The sequence below is a fragment of the Trematomus bernacchii genome, unplaced genomic scaffold (assembly GCF_902827165.1).
Source record: "Trematomus bernacchii unplaced genomic scaffold, fTreBer1.1, whole genome shotgun sequence".
Classification (NCBI taxonomy): Eukaryota; Metazoa; Chordata; class Actinopteri; order Perciformes; family Nototheniidae; genus Trematomus; species Trematomus bernacchii.
This window is the reverse complement of record NW_022987547.1, coordinates 7,104,652-7,123,629: the sequence shown is the minus strand read 5'-3', so window position 1 is coordinate 7,123,629 and position 18,978 is coordinate 7,104,652. Positions and strand designations below refer to the sequence as shown.

At 40.9% G+C, this 18,978-nt stretch overlaps 1 protein-coding gene across 2 annotated transcripts; it reads right to left on the bottom strand.

The window, feature by feature from the left end:
• Positions 1 to 826: 826 nt before the first annotated feature.
• LOC117476298 (AP2-associated protein kinase 1-like) lies at positions 827 to 18,705 on the bottom strand. Of its 2 annotated transcripts, none has more exons than XM_034122706.1 (20): positions 17,686 to 18,705; positions 16,244 to 16,362; positions 14,574 to 14,682; positions 14,276 to 14,418; positions 13,721 to 13,842; positions 13,289 to 13,370; positions 12,732 to 12,864; positions 12,497 to 12,600; positions 12,149 to 12,231; positions 11,830 to 11,990; positions 11,393 to 11,514; positions 10,587 to 10,919; positions 9,833 to 9,993; positions 9,538 to 9,734; positions 9,363 to 9,449; positions 9,099 to 9,194; positions 8,566 to 8,673; positions 8,153 to 8,323; positions 6,574 to 6,687; positions 827 to 1,620 (listed from the first exon to the last, which is right to left on the bottom strand). In XM_034122706.1, exons 1-20 carry the CDS (start codon positions 17,843 to 17,845, stop codon positions 938 to 940), a joined length of 3,288 nt encoding a protein of 1,095 aa, XP_033978597.1. In that variant the 5' UTR covers positions 17,846 to 18,705; the 3' UTR covers positions 827 to 937. The 2 variants fall into 2 exon arrangements, with proteins under 2 accessions (XP_033978597.1, XP_033978598.1); XM_034122707.1 differs by lacking the exon at positions 827 to 1,620 and adding an exon at positions 6,122 to 6,236.
• Positions 18,706 to 18,978: the final 273 nt, after the last annotated feature.

Sequence of the window (18,978 nt, the reverse complement as noted above, 5' to 3'; positions counted from 1 at the left end):
CAGCACACAGAAAAAGGTCAGAGTAAAACAGAACCAAATATTTGAATTAACGATAAACACACTATGTTTTTTTGAAATGATTTGAATAAACCATTATTAGCATGATCAAAACGACAGATTAGGTGAACCCTTTTTGATATCCTAAATTCAGTTTAAAATGATTCCCAGATCACTCCTTCAAGTTCTTCTTAAGAATTCCTCAGTCCAGCTTCTCAATTGTGCTAAAATGAAGCACTCATAATAAAGTAAAGTGAGGTAGACCATAAGTTTAAACAGCTACATAACCAGTGAACATATAATATACTAGTTTTAATACTGCAGTAATGGTAATAAATGTAAAACTACATTAGAAATGTGAGTGATACTGTGACTGAAGCTCCTTCTTTAAAGGTCCCCTATTATACTGTTTTTCATCAATATATTATAGGTCTCAGATATATACAAACATGTCTCTGAAGTGTTTTCCTCGAAATACCAAACAGATCATTGTAGCATCCCATAATCCCCTCTGTTTCAGCCCTGTTTCAAAAGTGCTGATTCTCTGTCTGTTACGTTTAGATGAAAATAAGGAGCCACTCCCCACGCCCCTCTGAGAGATATTTGGTTAAAAAGAAAACACTGGTGCTCTAGGAGGAGATTCAGGTGATAAGGTGGGGGGGGGGTTACCTTGGTTGGTGATTGGCTAATGGTTACACAAGCCAAAAAATCGTTATGACATCATAAAGTGGCCAAAATCTGATCAGCTCATTTTCAGACAGGTTCTTATATAAATGGATCAGGACAAAAAGTGAGCAAATCTTTTTTCCTGAAACGTTCAGAATCTCTTTCCACAGAGGGGACACATGTTTATGTATAAAAGACATGAACAAGTGGATTTTGCATAATAGGTGACCTTTAAGTTACAGAATTAAGCTGTGACTTGGCCTCAGAGATATGATCAAGGTTTCCCCTGAGAGCATCTGGGGTGGAAAGGTGCAGCGGTGAACGGGTCTTCCAGGGGTCTCCCCCCGATGGTCCAGGAATGCAGGGGCCCCACTGCCACGGAGCCCACCGCGGCCTGCTGCCCGATCCTGGAGACGACCCGGTGCACGGCCACCGGCTGCTGGAGCTGAGGGGTGGCCCAGACACGGGGACACTGGGGACCGGGAGGGGACGACTCTCGGACCGGGGGACACTGTTTGCTGGTTTCAATCTGCGGTTCAGATATGTGAGTGCTAGCTTGGGTGGTTTCCTGCCTCTTTCCAAACGGTGCCTGGAGGAAGATATCGGATGCGTCAGCAGGTTTGTGCGACTCGCAGAAGGAGGGGCTGCTGAAGGGCATCTTGCTCTCTTTTGCTGGCGTTTTGAAAGGAGCCAGCTGGAAGACATCAGAGGAGACCGGGCTGTTTGGAGGCTGCAACTGGGACACTGGGTTGACAGGAATAAAAGGCAGGCTGGTGGAAGTAGCTGGTATTGTGTGGGGTGTTGTGCTGCTGTCATCTGATGGCAACATGTGTTTATCATAGACGCATGCAGCATTGTTTGGCTGGATCTCCGGCCTATGATTCTCCTCAGAGAGCTGCACAGGAGCCTCAGTCTGAGCATCTCTCTGTGCATTACTGCTGAGCTCCCTCTGCAGGTCTGTGAGAGAGGAGATGGAGAAGGGTCAGATATGAAGACACATGCATCAAAGATCTGCTGACCTCTTACAGGTTATCTACAATTTAATATATACAGCTATATCTATGACATAAACATTAAGGAAAGGAGTGTTACCTGTATTCTGTTCATGTGTTTTACTGCCATATCTGTTCAATATGTTACACTTTCTTGTGCAAATGTTGGGTTATGTTAGCTGAAGACATTTTTCCACTCTGGTGGACAATACATTGGTATTCTAGTTTAATCTTTCCAAAGTGGATCAAAACCCAAAACCATACTTGTCAAAGATTGGGTTTGTATTCCAGTTCTTTAAATCATACATCTTGCATCTGGAAGCTTAAAAGAGTGATTGGAAAAATAGCCCCACCTATAAAGGATTTTAGTGTTCAATAGAGATTTCTATCAGCGGGCAGATATATATTTTTTACAGAAAAACATGATAAAATGTTGTGTCAGTGCTCCAGTGTTGAGCAAGATATGAATTGCACATTTTACAGTTCAAATGTAAACGTGTTAGTGTTCTCTATATTACATTACATGTCATTTTTTTATATATCTATATAGAAAACATCTGTAATATCTGTCATTAGTCTATAATTGTCGGCCAGGCTCCAGAAATAATCCTAATCCACTAAAATGCGGTATATCCCTGACTTGTGACTCCACTTAATGTAGTGGGAAATGGTAGCCTCTTTGAAGTTAAAGCAATAGTAAAAAAACTAAAGTGAAAAAACCCAAAATGTATTGACAAATATAATAGAGCATGAAGGTCTTACCTGAATAAGACTTAACCTGCTATCTGAGCAGAATACATTTGGATTAGTGCATTACACAGTGTGATGACTTCTAATATATTATTAAACACATTTACAAATAAATTACCAGATCATTTAAGCCGGACTCAATGAACTTCATGCAGATATCTATACACGAAAGTCTTTACCCCGTTTCAATAGCATTTTACTCCTTTGATGTTATTAGCCGAACAAATGATTTAGTCTCATGACAAACATTAGAGCCTACATTACCCATAATGCAACTTAACTGGGGACACTTCGATCATTATGAAAACAGTTAACACCTTTTTTTAAATAATAATAAAAATAATTAGTTCTTCGGTTGAGTAACTTCAACCAATATCCTGGACATTAAGAACATCTTGCAATCAATACTCAACACATTGACATTGACATTTGTATTTTATTTGCCATCCCTTTATAATTCTTTAATTATCTCACAAAAATAGAAGGAGCACACGATACCACAGCTCTGACGCAGGTTTGGGCCATCAAGACAAGAGTAGTCTCAAAACACTCAGAAGAATCAGATAATCAACAGGTTTCATTTTTTGGCAAAAACAGAGAAAATGAGGGGCTTCTGTTTCACATCAAGGAGTAACCTCACTACCTGCTGGGCTTTTAACACCAGAACACCGGCGGCTACAGGGAGAGAGCTCGGGGGTTGCATAGGTTCAAACAGTAACTGTGAGTTGTTCAGAGGAAGGGTCATTAAGAGAAAGATGGAAACAACAAGAGCCTTCAGTTCACATGCAGTACCAACAGGAAATACCTCAGAGACGTGCCTCTCCTTTAAGGTTCGCCAAATATAAAAGGATGTAATTCAATAGTTTACATCAGGAGCTCTACTCAAAATACTCTCAATCTTAGGTGGTAAATGAATACAATTGAAATTAGACAGGAATACAGATGTTTTCTCTGTTTATCATGATATTTATCATCAAAGAACATGTGAAGAAGTCACTGCTCCATGTTTTAAGTGCCATTCTCAGATTTGAGGTGATTTATTTGACACTGCTGCCTTACAAGGTAACTATTGTATTTCATTTAAAAGGTTTAGAAAGAGGTTTTAAGCTAAAAGCACGTCAAAACTGTTGTTCGTCGTCTTATTACTCTGTGCAATAAAGTTGCAGTAATGTTGAATCTAATCTAATAAAAAAAACATTAAGATCCATGCACTTTATCAGCATTTAACCAAACGTTTCTTTCAAAAAGAGACCTTTTAATACCAAATAACATCCAGATTGTTGATGAATCTAAATGACTGTGCCACCTGAAGACGAGACTATTTTAAGTAGATTTCTCCAGACCGATCGCTCTCCAGCGTAGTGTAATCATGCATGAGAAGATAACCTTGTTTGACCTTACAGAAACGTTTCTATTGCTGATTTCTTTTCAAACCCTGGACTTAATGCTGAGTAGTTGTACCTCCACTGTTGGCATATGAACCTTTTCACACTTCACAGAGCCCCTCACACATGAGCCTATCAGACAGATTCAGTAACATGGAGTGCAGACTTCCAGAGGAGATGTGAGGCCAAAACAAATCCAACTCTCAGTTGTAGCTCGGACTTCCTGAGAGAATTTAGGGGTGGGGGGGGGGGGGGGGGGGGGGGGGGGGGGGGCTGTGCTTTCAGAAGAGATTTTTAACGACAACGTGACTGTCGCCGTATTTGCAGAGAACATCAACACAAGTAGGCTACTGGAAAACACATCCAACAATTCTGACTCCACACACACACACACACACATACTTATCATAACACTGTATACCAACACACACATAACATTCAACAACACTGCCATGCTTTTTGATATGAACTCTGTGATCACTAAAGTCCGTAAAGCCAGTAGCGATGAAATGAAACAGAATTCGAAGAAGTTAAACTCCCACTTTCCGTACAACTGTCAACTGTTTTTGAATAAAAATATAATCCTTCATCAGTCCGTGTGAACACAGGCTCACTTTCTTTTCACAAAGGGGAGGAGGAGGAGTAAAACATGGGATTCAGACTCATTTCCAACAAAGTCTAGGAATATCATCTATACATTTTAATGTACCGACAATAATTGAATAAGATATAACCAAGAAAAACTTTCTCAACCCACAATTTCACAAAGAGGAATGAAATATTTATATAGAGTATTCTTCAATATTATTCAGTGATTATGGTGTCAGAATCATAGATATTTTATTATTATAGACTACTATTTATTTCTTACATTCATTCTCTAACACTCTATTCATATTAACATTTATTAACAGGAAAACAATGTCATTTTTCAGTCATATATCTATCACATATATATGTACATATATATATGGATGGATATGTGATATTTCACAAGTAAAGCAATATGTTTTCCACAAGTAAAGCTTTATGACAATGACTTAATATATACACGGGAAGATAACAGCCTGCAGGGGATGCAGATATCTATTTACATCAATTAGGAGTGAACACATGACAGGAATGTAGGGAGGATTGCACGATGCGGAATGAGTGCTCATGTTGATATTCAAACAAAAAGTGCAAGTGGGTGGAAATTACTTTTTTTAAAATGCCATTTTAGTGCAAAAAACACCTGAATGGCCTTAAATGTTTGCTCTATAGACAAAAGCTACTGTTTATTTTTTCTACTCATCTATTACTACTGATTAATCAAATTATTGTCATGATTTCATGCATTTTCTATAGATATGGCAAACTGCTATGAACAATGTTAAATGACCCTGGTTTGTCATTTAATTGCAAATCAACATATTGCTTGCTTAGAGTATACACTTTAAAAAAAAAGATCATAATAAAAGCCAACTGATTCTCATTTGAAAATGTATTAATATGTCATTTATTTATTTTGCTATTATATTGATAGTTTAGCTGATACTTTCTCCAGTCTGTCTGCAGTTTGTTTACAGATTGTTTTATGGCACTTTCACGGTAAAGTCTGATCAGGAAAACTGTTAAGGTCCTGTTATTCTCCTCATTACAATAACTCATAATATAGGACATCTGTTTATGGCTATTTCCAGATTGTAATTTTCAGTCTAATCTATATCTATATATATTAAATTGTTTGTCGATATTCCACGCAACAGCCCTGACAGAGGTAACATTAATGATACTGTGCAAATCAGGCTACATGACTAAGTTTCCCTTTAAAAAGAAATAAACTGACCTCTCTTAAACAAATGGTCACTTTCCTATGGGTTTAACTAGTACTCTAAAATGTGCAAATAAATCTGGGGAGGAGAATTGAAAAAGGCAAACAACGACAATATCACTTGTGCACGATAATAACTACAACCACTTATAACTGTGCCTATTGTACAATACAACAATGATCTCCTATTGTTTGCTATTAGACATAATGCAATATTGCTCAAACAAACTGGATAGCAGAAGTATATCCTGATTGACAGAAAGATGGTTAGTCTTTAGGAAGGATGGTGTTAGTGTTACTGGCCGAAAGAGAGAGTGTGAGTGAGGGGGTGAGAGATGGGGGGTGAAGAGGAGCCAGACAATGATTGAGAGGTATGAAGAAGCGCAGAAAGGCGAGAGACGTTTCTACTGTAGGGGGTGGGGGGGGGTGCAGGAAGCGAGCGATGACAACAGTGTTGATTGCCGTTATGCTATGCCAGTCTATAATCCGGTGTTACAGCGTCTACGGGGGGGGGGGGGGGGGGAGCCGCCTACAAGTCGATGAGCTGGTCCACCAGCTGCAGAGAGCGGGCCAAGCTGGGGGGCAGGCTGGATTCAGAGCCGCCACTGTTACTGCGCGAGTGGCCTCCTGAAACTGGCCGGAGAGAGGGGGGGGGGGGAGACGAATACAGGCAAACAGAAGAGGAGGGGAGGGGAGGGGGAGCAGAAGAGCGGGAGTCACAACAAGCACGGCAGTAAAGGAGAGGGGAGAGAGGTCGAGAGAGAAAGAGAGAGGGCAGAATTTACCCATTTACATCTAAAACACTCTGAGGACGTTAAATAGATCCTGTAATGATCCTGTTAGCACTACGTTTGACTATTATGTTAATTATTTAGCATATCAGCATGCAACTGAGGGAAGACCCAATAAACACTTTGTATTTATTCCTAAAAAGCAACTTGACCCACTGGTGGAGGAGGTAAAGACTAACCTTGGGAGTTCTTCCGGCCAGTGACGGGGATCGGATCAAACTCGTCCTCCTGGTCCTCCTGGTCCTCCGCTGGGGCCGGCTGCAGCTCGAAGTCTGAGATCAGGAGAGACGAGTCTGCAGAGGACGAAGAAAGGTGGGTTGTTGATGTATAAGTCTTAAAGGGGCCCTATTATGCTTTTTTGGGTTTTCCATTTTTTTTAATATAGTGTGTTATATAGGTTTTTGTGCTTGTAAATGGTCTGCAAAGGCTTGAATCCAAAAGTTCCCCCCAGAGGGAGTTACTCTCCCACACACTCCCACCCTGTCTGAACACCTTATAGGACTCTTGTTTATTACCGTAACAGTGACATAACTACATAACACCCGTGATTCTATTGGCTAGCGCTCCAACACATTGTACGTGATAGGCTAAGAGGCGGGACATCTCTAAAAAGTTGAACAATCTCTACAGAGCTGGTTAGCTAACCAATCAGAGCAGACTGGGCTCTGGTTTCAGACAGAGGGTGAAAAGAGGTGCTGAAGCACAGGCCGTATGAGAAAAATAAAGAGCTTTTTGAACATTAAAGCACAATTTCACAGTAGAGGCACAAAATACGAATATAACCTTAAAAATGAGCATCATATGTCCTCTTTAAGAGCCCAGAAGGTTTTAGATTGGGAGTGAAACGTTTAGAATAAGGATCATTGTGGCGGATTCAAAAGAACATTGTAGAATAGATGATTCATCCAAACGTAGTTCAGGCTTACAATAAAATAACTCAATACCTTAGTCAGCATGAGAAACACTTTCATAAAATCAGCAGTGAGTGCACGAACACATCGGAAGCTCTTCAGTAGTTCAAAGATAAAACAATAAGATGCATCAGTAATAATTGGCATCATGCCAGGCTGTGATACAGAAAGTCAGAAGCCTTCATTCACCAGTCAAGAGCCAACAACTACGACACAGCTATGAAGAGCTCAATGTTGGACATCGAAAAAACACATATATGAAATATGCTTTTGAATTGTTTTTACCTGGCTTTAATGTTGAAACTGTATGAAGTTATGACAGATTGGATTATACATCTTTTTAAATCTGTGATGAAAATGCTTTTGCTGCCCCTTAGTGGTTTAAAATGTAATGAACAGAATTGTTGTCGTCTACTGTAGCATACAATTTAGCTCAGTAAACAACATGTGCTGTGTTCATCTTTGGGAATAAAATAATAACCCTAAGAAACCGAAGCATTTCTGATATTTCTCCAAAAGAAAGCAATATAATGGGAATAAACCAAAGTAAGTATGTTAGCCAAAATGTTGCAGAATTTCGTCCATAAATGCTTATACAATTATTTGTACTGAGTAACTTGCTTGTTCACGCGCTTAGTTTTTATGTCCTTAAATGCATTTTAATGTTTTATTAATGTCCTATGTGAAATGTTCTGAAATGCCTTCTGTTTTACATTTTTAAAAGCCTTGTTTCTGAATGATGCTCTATAAATTCAACTGTCTTGCTTCTGTGGAGAAACAGTTCTTGAGAATCATCGGGGCTCTTTACCCGTGTGTATAAACAAGTCTTCAGATGTGTACAGCTTACCTGCTACAGGCGGTGCAAAGTCCCCAGACAACAGACTGAAATCATCCAGAGCAGAGGCAGCGGAGGAGGGAGCGGAGGAGAGGGAGGAGGTGGTGCTGCTCGCTGCCGGGGGGGCGGAGGAACCGGAGATCAGAGAGCAGCCCAGGAGAGAGTCGTCTGTGGTGAGAGGGTCTGGAGGGGGCCGGAGGACATGAAGGTGAAGGAAGAAGAGGGAAAAGGTTTAGATATGGTTCAAGTGTAAAGAGAACAAGGAGAGATGACTTACAGAGATCCTGAGATGCATGCACTGACCCTTGGACTTATGTTACTTTTACAAATGAAAAGCTTTTATATTTCCAGACCTTTTAAACTCTTAGAAACAAAATATATGCCTGCAACGGAGTGCACACACACACACACTCATGCACACACACCTTTTTCAGCCACTTCCACAGAGCCGCCGAAGGGATCAGACAATGACAAGAGGTCCTGAAGCAGGAGTGAAGATGGTTCTGGAGAATTGAGTCCTTCTATCAGCTTTTCTGGAGGCCAATGAATAATAAGAGACGATAAATGAGACATATTTGAGCAAAGTGCAATACAAATATCAGTTACAGCTACACATTTAAAAACCCATTTGAAATACTACCGGTATAGCAAACAAACAAACAACTGCTAAGAGTGTGTACTATACAGACGGATATTTAGTCTAGAGCCAGACTTGCTGCTGATCATGCACTTATAATTAAATATTTATTCAACGTTAATTCACTTTGCTAAGGACTATCAACAAATGCTTTTTCAGGTATTGAAGATTTTGGAAGTAACATATCAGGATTTTGTTTTCTGGCTTGTCATGAATGAATACTTATGTATATGGACAATATTTGTACACAATACCAACAAAGAAAAAGACTACAAAGGGGTGAGGTTGTGTGTGTACCATAAATCCACAGAGAGATGTTACCTGGTGTATCTGACAGATCGAGGATACTGAAAGGATCTGGGACAACCGGCTGATAGGCTCCTGAATCCACATCAACAAGGTTTGATGGTCTTTCAACTAGGAAACAGAAGAAGTGTTTTACAGCAAAGACTTTTAATCCATTACGAATCCTAACAGCATTATGGGAGGAAGCAGATTTCTTTGTTGGTGTCTTTCAATAAAAAGGGTCCAAACTTCTGGTTTTAAGTCATAAATAACTGAGGGCAACAATTGAATGTGACATACCATTATCTTGGGGTGTATCCACAGTTAAGTCCAGCAGGCCTGGTATCAACTCCTCTGTGGATGGAGGCTTAGTTTCTAAAAGTAAATCTGAAAAAAGGAAATTCCCAGTTATGAATCAACAACACATTTAAAAAAAAACACACACATGCACACACAGTAGCACTGATGATAGTACCTGTAGGCTTTTTGTCCTCAGTTTTGAAACCATCTGCAGAGAGGTTGGAAAATGTATCATCGTCAAATGGGTTCCATGCAGGTTGTGAGGCGGAGTCGGTGGTCTCAGCAGGGGGTCCAGATTTGTTCTGGTCCTGGCCCCCATCAACAACACCAAAGTCAACAAGCTGGGCGGTACTGGGTGGAGATGCAAGTGATCTACAGGTAAAGAAGGGTCATAAGATAAGATCATAAGTAAAGGAAAAAGGCTTGATTTGAGGTTTCTCTTCAGGTGTATTCCAGTAGGGTCAACGCACTGGTTGGGGGCAGCGTCTGCATTAGCTCCCTGCGGCTGCTGCGAGGAGTCGCTCACAGGAACTCCAGCGACGCCGCTCACTGTGACATCACTCGGTTTGGCGTCACTCGGTGTGCGTTGGTGGCCTCGCTCTTCAGTTGTCTTTGGAGAGGAAGGAGGAGTCTGATCACAAGAAGCAAAACACAGGAGATCAGGAAACAGTCTATAGAGGGTCTCACACGTAACTTAAAGTGTCACAGACAAATGGGTTTCAATGTTTGACAGAAATGTGTGGAAAATTATTGGAATCAAGTTTTTCAGTTTGTGTGTACAGACAGAGGGATGTAACGTTTCCCAGAATTCCTGAGGAATACAAAATAAAATATGTATACAAATATGTATACACATGTGTTATTCTCTGTCAAAGCGTCTTTGAGTGTTTAGAAAAGCGCTATATAAGTGTCATGTATTTTTATTATTACACATATATATATATATATATATATATATATATATATATATATATATATATTTGTAATCTTTTTTCTCAACTTTTTTTTTATTGTATTGAGACATATTAAAATATTAAGATTTTTGAAAGAGAAAAGAAAGAGAAAGAAGAAGAAATGGAAACAATTGATGGATATAAGAATAACCAGAACACTAGGCCATGCTGCTAAAACATTGCACACATAAAGTTAAACTTCTTTGATTCTGACTGCTCTTCGCTCTTCGATGTTCGACCATGTTGAAGCTGGATAGTGTGCAGAACTCACCGTCTCAGCTGTTTTCGGGCTGCTCTCAGAGGAGGCGGGCTGAGCCTGGGCAGCTGATGGCGGAGTTATCTGCTGCTGCTGAGAGACCAGCGGCTGACCTGGGGCCTGTTTGACGGGGGAAGCCTGAGCCGCTGGCTGCTGAGCCTGCTTACGCCGAGCGGGACGCTGAGGAGCGGCCGGGCTCGATGGAGCGGCCTGCTGGGAGGGAGTGCTGGCTGAGGGGGGGGGGGTGGTCTGCTGCTGAACTATGGGCTGTGCTTGGGGTTCAGCCTTGGTCACTGGAGACACCACTGCTGCTGCTGCTGCTGCTGTGATCTCTGCGGCTGGCTGCACCTGCATCACACACAGATACACTCTCACACACTGCAAACCATCTTAACTGAGATGGTGCCCAAGGTCCCACAGCAACTGTACATTTATATTTGTGTAGGGCTGACATTTATGATCATTTTTTCTATATATATAATTTTTATCAATTTATGATTGATGCCCATCACAATTTCCCAGAGAACAAGGCTACTTTTTGAGCTCATTTTACAGTCCAAACTCTAACTAGATAAATGACTTTAACAATTACCAACATTGTAGCACTTTATTTTGTATCAATCTACTTATGTATGAATTAACAGCACTTGTGTGAAGAAGATCATTGCTTAAGAATCCAAACACAAAAAGCCAGACATGCATTATACGTCGCTGGCGATGCTTGTTCCTGTTTGTTTTTTTCCACATTTGTCTACGGATAATTTTCCATAGTTATTAATAGACCCCTGTAAACTCCTCTGTCAGTGTAATTCAGTATGTACCTGCTTCTGTGGAGCTGCAGCCTGATTTGAATTGTTTTGCGGCTGGACGATTGGCAGGACTGAAGTCTGAGCCTTCTGTGACTGCAGAGCTGCAACCGGCTGAGAGAGGTTCAGACTGACTCCTGGGGGGTGTTGAAAAGAGCAGAGACTACAGATTACTCAACAGCATGGCAACATGTATCAATTTCAATAATTATAATATATAAAATTAGAGGAAAACGGTATGAACTCAAAGTGTGTGGAAAATCATTCCATAATCACTTTGGGCCTGTGGTCACTTTAACCTGCCTACTTGATCTGTTCCTGTTGAGGTTGCAGTATCAATGTGTGCACAAAGGATTCGAGAGATTTCTGTCTGTATGCACATCTTTATTCATCAAAAGTTCAGCTTCGTTTACCCATGACAGAGAGGAGAAAGGACAGAGTGCAGTACGTACCCACAGGCTGAGCTGCACCAGCAGGGAGATTAGCCCGCTTGCGAGGGGTGAGAGCAGCCGGCTGGATGGGGAGGATGCCAGCGGCGGACTGCGTATGGGCGGCTTTGGGCCTCTGGCGGGGGGTGATGGAGGTCTCAGTGGTGGGAATAGGATCCGTCAATCTGGCAACAAAAGGAGCATGTTGGCCTTCTTGTTAATCATGGCAAATAGTGTTAGTATAATTATTTAATGAGTATCAGAATACTGACTGAACCTATTTACTTCAACAAAATGTCCTGTTACTACAGCTTTAATGGTGGTACAGTGTGAGCATGCTTGCCTGGGTTTAGCCTGGTTCTTCTTTGCTGCTGCAGCCTCACTCGCTTTGATTGGCTCAGGAAGTTTACAGGGAATTGGAGAATTCTGGATAATGGAAAGAAAAACAAAAACATTTGAATTGTTTGTTGAATTTCCACAAGAGAACTGTAGTAGTGACAAAGGAAAATATACAATTAGACAATAAAAACCTCCCAATTCAGCAGTAACAATAAAGACTATTTCTACTGTTTGCAACGGATGAATTAGTGCAGATTTTCCTCCCTCACTGCGACAACAAAGTCAATTCCTGATGAGAGCAAGACAAGCATTTCCAAATATTTCAGCTGACGCGGTGCTGAGAGAGACTGACCTTCACATTCTGGACAGGGCAGGTCCGCTGAGCTAGTTTAAAAGCAAAGAAGGAGACCTGGTAGATGTCAGGTCTTTTCTCTTGGTCTGGCTCCAGCATGTACCCTGAAAAACAACCACGAGGAAGCAACTCAAAAAGCTTCACTTGATATTCCTATTTAAACAAAAAATGCATGCCTTTTTTAAACTGAATTAGTTGTTTTTGAAAACATTAAAAACACTTGAGAAGGACTAACGAATGAGGCAGTGCAGATCATAAGAGTAGCGGGAGTTGTCTGGAATGGTGAAACTGCCATCACAGATGGCCACCTGGCTTTCACCAAAGGGCAGAGTGAAGAAGCACACTTTGTACAGCAAACAGCCCAGAGCCTGGAGAAACAACCACATGCCCCGTCACACCACACAAAGACAGGAGGAGAGGAGAGGGAAATACTTAATAATACAATTAATACACAATAAGGTACAAAAGAAAACCTTTGTCTCTCTAAATACCAGCTGTTAACATTTAAAAAAAACTGTGATTTCAGTCAAACATGTTAACAACATGACTGAATCTAAAACATCTGCGCCCTGCTGTAACAAGCCTACAGGTTTAATATGTTATCGTTATGTCAAACTAAGGTTCTACTGTAAAAACTACAGCATGAATGATTGGTATTATTTTCTCGGAGTATAATAAAATCAATACTTTGATCCTGTTTTACATGAATGGAGGCTACGGTGTTTATTTTAAAAGATACTGTATGTGCGTGCGTTCTTATCATGGATATCACAATGGTGTGCCCTTACTCACCCAGACATCTGATTTTGTAGTGATAATCTGGTTATTGTAGAGGTTCACCATCTCAGGAGCACGATATGATAAAGTTGTGTACCTGAAGGAATACATTAACAACAAAACAAAATAAACTACCGGTTTAATGTGTCAGTGAAGAAGAATTACATAGTTCCATCTGCTCATAGATGCACTTTAATGCAAATAAAGTTAATTATTATATCCATTACTAATTACATTTACATCACACTAAGCTTGTTTTGCACAAATGTGAAAATATAAACTGTGCCATGCAGAACCCTGCAGTCCATAGTTGAAATTCAATTATGAATCTTTAACAAAACTGCTCATGATTGAAAAACTGCTGACCGTTTCTGTGAGGCTAGACCTAAAAGGAATGCTAATGAATGAAAGCTGCAGGGGCAAAACTAGATGAAAAGACGCACTAACTTTTTGATCTCTTCCTCCACGACGGCCACTCCTTCAGTCTGAGGGCTCTGGAACTTGTTGGTGGCGCTGCCAAAGTCACACAGCACATAGTGACCCTTGTCATGCAGGAGGATGTTCTCCACCTGACAATCAAATGAGGAAAAGGGATGGAAAACACTGTTAGGAGGCAGAGCCGTTATGCTCCAATACAGTCGGACACACAAACTACTCAACTTTTCAGGTTTTTTTATGTAATTCTAAAAGACACCACTGCAATAAAAAGTAGTCTTGCCATATGGATTAAATCCGCTGAGTGACAGTAACCTAAAATGACTGCGACAGACACGCTGCAGTTGACAGCGCTCAGCAGAAACGGAAAGGTTTTGGGAGCATTTTGACAAGTGACAATCTCCTCTCCCCTCCTGTTAGAGCTCTGCATAATTAAACACAGCTTCAACTCACATATATCAATCATATTGCTTCAAATACTCAGCATGGTGATCTTCAGTAGGTGTTGCCTTGGTTTTAACGCCGGGGCAACACACTGCGAAGAATAAAAATGGCAAAATGTATCACCTTAAGGTCTCTGTGGATGATGGGTGTCTTGCGCTGGTGCAGGCGAGAAACAGCATCACACGTGTCACAGAAGATCTGCAGCACCTCAGCCTCAGTGAAGCCGGTCTGCAGCCTCTGATTCATCAAATTCACCACCTGTCCCCCTGCGAAACAATATCACATTATACAGCGTCAAAAACACAATCACTGGTATATAATTGAACCTCAACTTGTGTTTTTTATTCTGTGTAATTACTGATAATGGACCCAAACTCAAATTCTTTCAGTATTCTTAAAGAATTCCCCCCTCAGCACTCACCCTTGCAGAAGTCCATAAGAATGAAAACCTCCCACACATCCCTTGATCCCATAGCAGTAATGCTGGAGTCCAGATAACCAACAATATTCTTGTGACCAACAAGGTCTTTCTGCAAGGACACAAATAGGCATTAAAGAGCATTAATAAACCGCGGTTCATAAAGGTTTTACCAAAAAGCACAACTACTGCTAACCTGCATCAAATGTGACTACTAGTGAATGAAAGCATTTCACAAGGGCTTGATTCATTCTTCAGAAAGGTTGCCACAAAAATGACTAAATGATACGCAATACAACAAAACGATGGACGAGGAAGGAATACTTCAATATTGTTTTTCTGCATAGAGGTAAATAAGAAGCCGTCACACATTTAGTTTAATCTGGCCAGTGTTTTACGATGCAGTGTGAGGCCATCACCTGCAGAGGGAGTTGCAATGGAGAGCAACATCAGGGACCTATTAGGTAATGAAAAAATGTCAAGTACTGCAGATGGGGTCTGTCTGTCAACGAGTGTGAGCATGCGTCTGTGTAAGTGAGAAAGCGAGTGAGGAGAATGAGAGGTAAAGAATGTCATGTGAAGAAGATAAATGACATCAGATATCACTTTAGAACATTTTTTTAGGGTCTTTTAGTTTGATTTAATAAGAAAAACTAGGACCTACAATAAGTTGCTAGGAAGAATTGCATGTAATACTGATGAATGTTTACACAATCAGCCATTTGTATGTAATCGGAGCATCCATTTCTTCCTTCCTTCCTGTGTGGTCCTTCAGATTTAAAAGAACACATTATGTGTTTGAACTAAATTAATGTAGAAGTACAGTCACAAAAAAATGCTTCGAAAATAGAAAATAACCGTTTTAAATTGCTTATAGATAATGTAAATGTTGTAGTAGGGTACCATGATATACGTTAGTCACTATAAATCCTGAATCTGCTGCTCTTGCTCTTTTACCAGGTCAAGAGGTCAGGCTATATGGGACTACTCTTCTTTTATTACCTGCGTGTTGTCCATGTTTTGTACATGAAATGTATAGAAGGGACAGCTTTATGTTATTTTATACAAGTAACCCGGCAGCATGCCTTAAAGACCCTGTGTAGGGTAACAACCAGAGCTTCAGGACCTTTGAACAATCTCACTGATGAAAGGTGTTCATGGAAATAACCCCTTTGACTCATTTCACAAAACATCTCAGGGGGAGAGCGGAACATGTAAGACAGCACTATGAAAACAAAAACAAATCCCACCAAGAACCAGATGAATCAATACAGAACGGACATATAAACAGCGCTGCAGGCTGTGTGTGTTCTGAACCCACTTGTTCTTTGGATTTCCTGACAGCAGAGCTTCAATGTTTGTCGACAAATTGATCAACGTCAAAATAATAGCCAACCATTTTGATAACCGATAAATAAATAGATAGTCAAAAATGGAGATTTCCTTTGACATTAAACTATATATCTTTGGGTATTGGACTCACAAAATAAGCAGTTCTCTTTTCTGCTTTTCTAGAGAAAAGGGAACCTGTACATGTAGATATCGTGTTTATTTCCAGGCACAATTTGGGTTTGACATTGTTTAGTTGTTGCTTTCACATGTGGTTTCGACCCTGATGGCAGATCACATGAGAACTGTGTGAGCACAAGCAGGGAAATATTGAATCAACTCACCATTATTTGTATCTCGCACTTGCACACCTGCAAATCATGCTCATTGTTGACATACATCCTCTTCAGGGCGCAGCGCACCCCTTGATTTGTTCGCACCAGGAACACAATTGCAAAGCCACCTGTAGGGATGAGAAAGAGAACATAAAGAAATGTCACAACCCCGAAATCTAGATGCACACTAAAACATTATTGCCAGGTTCAATACAAAATGTAAAAGAGATATGGGGAATTCCAGCATCACAGCATTGTCACAAGTTTTCTTTAGTGCATTTTGGAAATGTAGCTGAACATTTTACACCCAATTACTTCCACAACTGTTGTAATCTGGGTTTGGACATCAAAAAGGATAATCAGGACCAAATGGTGCAGCCTTATAGCGTTATATATTAGTCATAGCGTTGCTGCAGGGTTTACGTAGAGGCCTACATTGAGGCCTAACCATCTGGTATAGCTCAGACCACAAATTCACTTTGCCGAGTTCACTTGTGACAGAGTCATCAGTTTCAGGCAGATATTGCGGTTATACTGCATCCTCTCTTCGACCAAAGTGAAATAGTATTGTATGGGACGGTAGCTCTATCACACTTTGTCTCATGTTGCTGTCGGTATTGAAGGGCAAGTAACTGTAATTGACAAACTATTTCATTATTTTGTTTGTTTATGTTTTGAGTAAGGGGCAGGCTAAATAACATTTTTCTTCTCCCTGCTAGACACTTATAACCAGGTGTTTTCTTTGGTTGATTCTAGGGCTTTGCATACTGTAAAGGAGATGTAATTACCTCACCCTATGGTTAAGAAGATTATGTTCAATCAAAATGCATGAGAGTAAAGGAATGTCTTAGTTTGACAATAGCAGGTTCATCACTGCCATATTCTCTCATTTAATTGTTACTGTACTCATCTTAGCACATATGCTACTATTGGCTTACATGATGCTCAGATAAACTGTAAAATAGAAAAAGAAGAATACCAAATTCCCAGGTTTAAATGGTGAATAGTTGCTTTTTAATCAAGTACATGCCTCCACGTCACTATCAGTAAATGTGCTGCTGATGCCAAACAGTCATACCATCAGTATCTATTAAGAAATACAACAATTGCACTACACATTAACCCTTCATTTATTCATATAAAAGGGGATACAATAACTGCTCTTTCTGCACCAGATAGGTATGCACATTCTTGAATCACACTTCTGATTCATAAAACAGGAAACAGTTGTGTTAGTCAGTGTGAAGCTGAGAAAGGCAGAAGGCCTCTTTTTGCATTAATGCATCATGCCTGTGGGGATGGCATAAGGTTACATCCCGGCCTGCCCTGTGATTCAAGTATTTGGCTTGCGGGACACACATCATATTCTAAATTGAACCTCATGCATTTAAATATATAGGGATAGAGGTTACAATAAATGGCATCATTCGGCCTGTGCAACCCCTTCTCACCTTCAGCAATGATCTCCTCCACAGTGACTTGGTGCCGCCCGACAGTGAAGTTTCTGCCAATGAAATTTCCGCCTGCATGACTGGACCCCGAGCTGCCCCCCCCTCCAGAACCGGGCCCGGAGCTCACCAACTCCCGACGGGAATCAAAGAACTTCCTCATGTTGTCAGGCTGACAGGAGGTGTATCAATCACTCAGATGAAGGGCTTGTTTCCTGTGCACTGAATTATTGCACTGATATATAAATGCTGGTCAGAATGTGCACCTAAAATCGGACGAGTCTACTTTTAGTCTCAAACCATGCAGGGATGCCTTTGTCACTTGTGATTTTGACAGATTTGTTGGTTGCAGATCCCATTTGCTTGCCAAACACAAGCCAGTTGGTGATAGCTAGAGCGGTTGCGACTCGCTTGTTATGTAAGTGAATTACACCACCCAGGAGGCTAAAGCATCTCCGGAGAAAGTCTTTCTTTAGCTATCCATCCAGCTGTTCATGGTCGGCTGCTGATGATGATAACATTAGCTCCTTCTCCATCTCGTCCAGCCATTACAGAGCTAGCTAAGTGCTAGCTACTTAACGCGCTATGACATTTCGTGTAAGGTTATCCAGGTTATCCTCTGAAGATAATGTCTTATGTTGCGATGTATCCGACGTGTGACTTGTGTGTTAGCGATACCTGGAACAATCTTTCCATCCTCAGTCAAGTGAAGCCGCCTTTGGATGGCACATAGCTGCCCGTCGAGCTATTGAATTGCTCCCATTTAGATTAAAACTGTGATTTTGTTGTAAGCTAACGTGTTAGCGCCGCTGCAGCCTTTGACAAACACAAGCACGCGCGGGGTCGACAGACAACGTAATCCTCCGTCTGATGCGACTGCAGATCAAAAACACACAATTTGACATCTACCAAAACGTTAGGCAGAGGTTTCAACCCAGCAGCCTAATCTCTGCAACCACAGCAATCTTTGGCTGCCAGCGATATCGCAACATCCTAGCTGTTGCTGTTGACGCACGGACGGAATTCTGGGTATTGTAGTTCAGAGCGAAGCTGCAGCCTCCCCTCCCCCTAGCGAATGTGGTCATATGGGGCGTTCAAGTCCTATCGCTCAGCCCGGAAATACGACTAGTAAGGGAAACCTTTAACACGCTTTAACACTAGTTCAGTTCGGTTATCAGTAATAACAGTGGTGGAAAGCAACAAAGTACATTTTCTCAAGTATTGTACTTTTTTGAACATTTGTACTTTTACTTCTTTCGAGTTTTTCCATGTATTGCTTGTTTATACTTATGCCCC